General features: G+C 40.2%; 1 protein-coding gene across 1 annotated transcript in view; it reads right to left on the bottom strand.

The window, feature by feature from the left end:
• Positions 1-1,192: 1,192 nt before the first annotated feature.
• Positions 1,193-7,548, bottom strand: part of RPP40 (ribonuclease P/MRP 40kDa subunit) — a gene marked incomplete at its 5' end in the record, with an annotated part of 11,328 nt that continues 4,972 nt past the window's right edge. The window contains 3 exons of the mRNA XM_009867436.1: positions 1,193-1,486; positions 3,075-3,209; positions 4,105-4,303. Coding sequence (XP_009865738.1) covers positions 1,288-1,486; positions 3,075-3,209; positions 4,105-4,303 — 533 coding nt within the window. The remainder of the gene's footprint in view (positions 1,487-3,074; positions 3,210-4,104; positions 4,304-7,548) is intronic.

Raw genomic sequence — 7,548 nt, 5'->3', positions numbered from 1 at the left:
GATAATTTTGAAAAACAACACAGAGATTTAGAAAACCATTTGCTGATTCATCAGTGGTGGTTTTGAAGTAAAAAAACTTGAGCAAAAGTGATTATGTTTAGTTGACATGTATGACAAATACCATCCAGTAAATCATCCAGGATGATTCTCCTCATTGAACAGAAAAAAAAACAGCTAAAAGAAAGCAACTTCGACTGCTTCCAAGGATCTTTGTTTTTCTGTGACACTCACCCTGACAGGAAATCTTGATGTTTCCACTACAGCTATGCCCTAAGTTCCACTGCCAATCTTTTGCTCCAACAAGTGAACAATTTCCATTTTAGCAGTGCACTGGTACTTCACTGACACGTACCCACTACATAAACCAAAAAACAAATAACCCCCATCCCACCATCCAACTTTTCACAGATTTTAATGGGACTTAACCTGGATTCCTTACAGCTGCTGAGGCTCTCAGCATTACTGCTTCTTGTTAACAAAACCTGTTTCACTTCAGCTGTGTTGTTCGAGAGTCTGTCCATAAGAGCATTCTTCCCATAAATGTGTCTGCAATAATGTGATAGTGAAATCTTAGCTCCATGAGTTGTCCTGCAAGCAAGAACCACAAGCTCTGTTTAAAAGTAGAGATTTTGGGGGGGGTGTGTAGGCATGTCTAAGTCAAGAGAGCAAGCAGGAGCTTTTTGTATCACTGCTAAAAATCAACTTTTGTCTGATAACCACGATCTGTAAAATCCAAAATGCAGGTCAGTAAGCCTTTATTTCTTCCATGTTTCATGAGTGCTCCTCCCACTCCTTCTCCTCATCTTTTTTCTGCTCCCTGCTACCAAACTACAGAGAACACATGACCCTTTTTTATTTGCCAGCATATAGGCTGAAATGTCTTAAACATGAATTTAAAGGTTTTACAAATCTTTATTGAAAAGAAAGAAAATAATAAATCCCGAAATGAACATTCCTCCCAAATATTTTAGTCAGCAATCTCTAACTTTCAAATTCCAAAATACTCCTGGATAAAAGGAAACCACTTACACTGAGCTCCTGAGAACACCCTCAGAACCATACCTTTTTCTTAAAGCTACAATTGTGAAGTCTTTCAGAAGGCACTGTATGACAGTGAAGAAACTTCATTCCTTCTACTGCAGGTCATCTTTTAAGGGCTATAAATAAAGGAAAAACATATACGCCCTCTTAGTAATTGTTACCTAATCACTTTGATAAAAAAATATCTTATTAGGTTTCTATCCAGTAACATGGGATTACTAGAAAACTTCTTCTGTAGACATAACTTCATGGAGGACAGTCATCATTAGTTCCTACAGCCATCTGAAGCCAGTAGTCCAGATTTCTAAAAATGACAAAGTTGTACAAGTTCTCTCCTCCCTTGTGGAAACCATGTTCACTTTCTCTCCAGGAAACGGGGCTGTCTGCAAAGCCATGCACAGTTAGCGTCAGCCAGTATGCCAGTTTTGGTTCACCAAAATAGCAACTGCAAGAAAGACAAGGTAATCTAGAATTATAAACCAATAGACAGCATGTTCAAGTATACAATATAAAGTAAAAAAATGTAAATCAAAGACATAAACACTTTAGTAAACATTTACTGTTATTAACACTTAAAAAACCCTGCTTTAGTATATAGACAAACTCAACCACAAAAAGGAAGCCTACACGGGGTGGAAGCAAGGACAGGTAACCTGGGAGGAATACAGAGAAATTGTCCAAGCAGACAGGGATCAGATTACAAAAGGCAAAGCTCTGATAGAATTACTCTGGCCAAGGATGTCAAAGGCAACAAAAACAAGGCTTCTACAGGTATGCTGGTGATAAAATGAAGACTAGGGATAATGTGGGCGCTCTCCAGAAAGAAACAGGAGACCTGGTTACCCAGGATATGGAAAAGGCTGAGGTACTCAGTAACTTTTTTTGCCTCAGTCTCCACCAGCAAGTGCTCCAGCCACACCAACCAAGTCATAGAAGGCAAAGGCGGGGACAGGGAGATTGAAGGATCACTCATTGAAGTTCAAGGCCACCTGAGGAACCTGAAGGCGCACAGCTTCATGGGAGCTGATGAGATGCAGCCACAGGTCCTGAGGGAACTGGTGAATGAAGTTGCTAAGCCACTATCCATCGTATCTGAGAAATCACGGCAGTTCAGTGAAATTCTTGCTGACTGGACAAGGGGAAACTTAATTCTCCTTTTCAAAAATGGGGAAAAATGAAAACCCTGGGAAATAGAGGTCAGTTAGTTTCAACCTCTATGCCCAGCAAGATCACGGAGTGCATCCTCTTGGAAACTGTGCGAGGGCACATGAAAAATAAGGAGGCAATTGGTGACACCCACCATGGCTTCCACTAAAGTCAAATCATGTTGGCGGCCGCCTATGATGGGCTTACATCACTGGTGGATAAGGGAAGTGCAACTGACATCATCTACCTGGACTTGTGCAAAGTATTTGACACTGTCCCACATGACAACCCTGTCTCTAAGTTGGAGAGACGTGGATTTGACTGAGGGACTGCCTGGCAGATAGGGAATTGGCTAGATGGTCACAAAGAGTTGTAGCGAATGGTTTGATGTTCGAGAGGAGACCAGTGCTAAGGGGCATTCCTCAAGGGCAGTATTACAACTGGTGCTGTTTAACATCTGTATTGTAATACCAAAGTAACCCTGGTACTCTTTTTGGTATTATAAAGGAATTTCAATCATATTTTGTATCAGTAGTTAAAAATAGTAAATCAGGCACATTTGAGGGCATCTGATTTCATAGATGGGGAATCTGAAAAATGTAGAAGCTCAGTAGAACCTCTGTTTCTTAGAAATTAAGATAAAAAGTACAGTCATTACTAGAATACAGGGCAGGCATTTCCAAATTTGAAATATCTAGAATTGTTTGGGGTTTGTTTTTTTTTTTGTTTAAACTGATGTTAAGCCTCCAGCTCATTTTCCAATTAAAAAAATTCTTCACTTGGTATACTTTGCTATTCACCTTCGATGGCATTACTGAAAAGAAGTATTTAAAAGTTATTTTGAAAATTAAAAGGTGTTTTAGTAATGTGCTCCTGTCAGCCCTTACCACAGCTGCTCCAACAACTGAATTATCTTCTCAGGAATTATAAAGCCTGTGATTGTGCACAAAAAAGCTTTTTCCACGATCACATTGGGCTGAGGACAGCAATAGGTTGATAAGAAGCTAGACGACTTGTTGTCTCTGGAAAAAAAAAACAAAACAACTGAAATAAATACATTTCAAATCATCTACAGGAAGTTGTAGTAATCAAAAATTGTACCAAACAAGTAGTATCTGTGCATATCACCTAAAGAATACTGAAGAAACTGATGGCCAAGCAATTAATACACAAGATGTAACGGTCCTGTGGGTTAACCCTGGGAAGCACCTAAACAGCGCCCAGGTGCTCATTCACTCCCACTTAGTGCAATGGGGGTAAAAGTTAGAAAACATGTAGGTTGAAATAAAGACACTTGAACAGGTAAAGCAAATTGCATGTGAAAGCAAAGCAAGCCAAGGAATTCATTCACTACTTCCCATCGGCAGGCAGATGTTTAGCCATCTCCAGAAACGCAGGGCTTCATCACGTCTGTGACCGATGAAGAGCAGCAGCGTAACTCCGAGTGTTTCCTGCCCCTCCTTCCCCCAGCTTTTCTTGCCGAGCATGCCAGCACGTGGTGCAGGATCTGACCCCTCCAGTGAGCCTGCTGTGGTGGCTGCATCCCCATCCAGCCTCTTACCCACCCCTCCAGTCCACCTGCTGGCAGGGCAGGCTGAGAAGCAGAAGAGGCCTCAACACTACACAAGCGTTGCTCAGCAATAGCTAAAACATCCCTCTTAACACTGCTTTGGTCACAAACCCAAAACGCAGCATCACACCAGCTACATCGAAGAAAATTAATTCTGTCTCTGTCAAAACCAGTACACGTGGGTACCCCTAAACCACAAAAAAGTTATTTGAGACTTACAACAAACGTTTAAGTGCAGCACACGCTTCCCATTTCGAGAAATACATCTGTTTTAATTCTTCCTTGAAATAAATTGGGCTTTCCTTACTTAAAATGCACATAAAGATCAAACAAATGCAAATACTTACAAGCTAACTTGGTTCAAGACAGCACCCAGCCATTCAAAGAGCTCCTCTGTGCTGCAGGACTCCTCCGGCTTGCCTTGCAGCTCGTTACTTTCTAACACTGGACACTGCAAGTCCCTTAATGTGCTGAATGTTATTTTTGGCTTCAGGGCTTGTATTTGGTTTTTTGAAAAGTATGACATCAGTGTTGATCCTTCTGCACCTTAACAACACAACACCACAAACCGCAGTTACAAAACTACTAAACAAAAGGAGCACTGAACACACGAAACCTTTGTACACGTACAGAAGAAAAGGCAGTGTGTAAAAACGCTTATGTGCCGTTACGTCTGGCAAAAGCCAAAGAATCTTCAGCTTCCGTATCTTCTTGCAGATCTCAGGAAAACTTTGCGTAAAGCTGCAGTACATTTACATTCTCCTGGAGCGTGCCTTCGCAGCTGCAGAAAGTTTCCCGTATCATTGTTCTAAAGGGTATTTAGTCCTCAGCAGGTCAGGTTGGCGGATCTTTTAGTTCTCTCAGCTGAGGACTAGAATGCATAATAATCCTTCTAAGTGGTCTTATCACTAAAGACCAAATACTTGATTTCCTATGTGTGATGGCCAACTTAATTTAGGAAACATAAGATTTTGGAGAAAAATTCTTGATTTACAGCAAACTGAGAAATTACCTTCATGATAACGTGTATTTAGAAGGTCATCCAGTCAGGACTAGAGACTCTCCTAGCCATGTGGCTAAGGTGCCTGCCATCCCAGAACACTGTTTTTGTCCCTCAACAGCAGCAAAGTGGGCAGGTAACTACAGGCTTGAGAACAGATTTATGAATGATGTCAAGAGGAATAGGATAGTGTAGGGGACAAGGATTGAAGAGAGAAGGGAGGGGAGAGGATAAAGAAACCAAGCTGTATCACACACCTTGCTTTACTAGAAAATAAACCCCAGTGCTGTGGTTTCAAATGCAGTACGACTCTTAACAGTCAGAGGCACCTTGATGGATTTGTGGGAAAGGCCGTGTTCTTTCAACTCTAGTAAGTGATTCAAACCAGCAGGTAAAATTCTAAAAACCTAACATAGACTAAAAACCCAACCAAGCACATTGCAAATCAAAGAGATATTAACCAACTTCCTTTCTGAAGTAGGAGGATAATTGACATGAAATCAATTCTCCTAAATTTGAAATTCCAGATAATGTATTCTATTTTTATAAAGTAACAATGGGTTTCTAGGGCACCAAGAAAGAATATCTTATTCATGAGAAGTCTGAAGTCCAGAAAAGCAGTTAAATACTATAGGAAAGGCACGTATGAAAAGAAGAAATTCGAGAGCAGATAGAGTTCAGTTCAGAATATGATATGCAAGACTTGGTATCAAAAATTATGGACTCCTTAAACTCCGTCAGCCACATGAGTAGAAAGGAGAGAGTAGAAAAAAACAGAACTAATCTGATCCCTTTTAGTCATCCTTCACAAAACGCTGTCCAAGTACCGAAGGGCACAGTGACAAAGACAGGCAGCCACTGAATTCTTGTTAGTGCTTTTATAGAGATGTATTTTAAGTCTGAAGTGTTCAAAGAAGGTCTAATATTGCCCAAGAATTCTTAGTAAAATATAAAAAAAAATTATACATTTTTAAATGACTGCTGCATATGGGACACTCAGCTAAAGACCTAACCTTCAGGAAATCTCAGAACGACAGTCAAGACTCCAACAGAATCATTTCTCTAGCTACAGCCGAGCTTTCCACGTCAACAATCACCAGGCACATTGTCAAAGTTTTTTGGAGGCCACTGAATTTCAGCCAACAAACATTTAAAATTGTCGCAGAAATTAACAGCAACGGAAGAAAGAAGAAAAGATTTTTTTTTCCTCTGTCATTAAAGACATGAGACACTGCATATTCCTGTTTTCTGTTCCTCTTGGTGCCAGAACCACTAAGTGGAAAAAGGTGTATGAAAAAAAAAATCCTGCTTTTGGAAAGTGACACAAGTGTTTGCAGGTTTGCAGTAGTGCTGGCCATAGCAAGAAACATCAGTTATCAGCATTTTTTTAGCAGAATGTTCACGGAGGACGCTGATTCTCTTGACAAAATACAGCCCTCTTTGCCCCTTCCAGCAGAATCCACACGATGCCTTGCGTCTACTGAGAAAAATCTACAGTTTTACTTTTGTCAGTACTACGGCTTTTGTGTGCTATGAGCACAAGATTCCTGCACAGAAAGGCATTCAGATGGAACTCCATATTCAGGAAATGATTGGCCTGACCCATTTCTTCAATGTAAGAAAGTGAGGAAAAGGAAGGTTATTTTTCCTGAATTCTGTGACCCTGGCAGCAGCAAGAATAAGAAACATACTGGTCCTAGAGACATTTTGCTCTTTGCCCAGGGTCAATAAATCCCAGCAAGCTGAGCCTGAATATTTGCCACCTTAGTTGGATTTATGTCACCATTTATGGTAGCAAGTCTTCGCCGTGACTTTCCTGAAGACTACAAGGACAGGAATTTTAAGCCTTTAAACAATTTCTGTATGACAAATAAGGAAGGATCCTTGTCGTATGATTAGTGCTTAAAAGGGGAAAGGGAAACATGAAGGACTAAAGCGAAACATGGGACACAGCTAAGGGAGCTTGTAAGCAGCTTTAATGTCTCAGATCAGTTAACTCCCTCTCAGATTTGGTTTTGAAGAGCCAGGAAAAAATAACTGCAAAGTGCAGATGGGAAACCATTCCTAGGGACTTCTCTAACATTCCTTCTAGTGTGGAGACTCAGAACAGAACCACACTAAAAGCTATACAGCCGTGATGAAGAACAACTTTTTTTTTCCCCCCCAGTACAGACTCCTGCAGTTTTTGTTGACTCTACACATGCTACATGTCCCTAGATACAGCCTGTTCTGAGGTAATACAAGCATCTGAGGGTTTTGGAAAATGATCCTCAGAGAAAAAACAATACTTAAATCCCAGAAGAAAAATTAATGTAACTAGCAAACAGTAGATAAACAAATAATAGAAGTAAAGTGATTTGAGACGATAAAATTTGTTACAATAAGCTCTTACTCTACTCCAATCACAAACAATACTTGAGAATAAAATGCCAGAATTGCAGACTGTGTGTGTATTGGTGGCACTTGACTGAAATAAGGCCTCTGTACGGATCCTGTAACTATCAATGAAATCAAAGCTCCTCAAGTACTATATCAGTAAATACTTATGTGTATTAATAAAAAAACCCCTCAAAACGTGTATTAATGACCATATCTGTCACAAATTTATAAAAGAAGAGGCAACACTATCAAATAGGCAAAGTTACACCAGAAAGACTGAGCAACATAGAAACAAGGAAATAAAGCAACTTAGAAATTATATATAGGGAAAGTGTAGGGTCCTACATCTGGGCAGGAACAACTCCAGCTTCCAGTATAGGTTGGGGAATGACCTGTTGGAGATCAGTGTAGA

Source organism: Apaloderma vittatum, unplaced genomic scaffold, assembly GCF_000703405.1.
Source record: "Apaloderma vittatum isolate BGI_N311 unplaced genomic scaffold, ASM70340v1 scaffold6844, whole genome shotgun sequence".
NCBI lineage: Eukaryota > Metazoa > Chordata > Aves > Trogoniformes > Trogonidae > Apaloderma > Apaloderma vittatum.
Note: the sequence above shows the minus strand (reverse complement) of the source record. Positions and strands in the feature narration are given on the sequence as shown.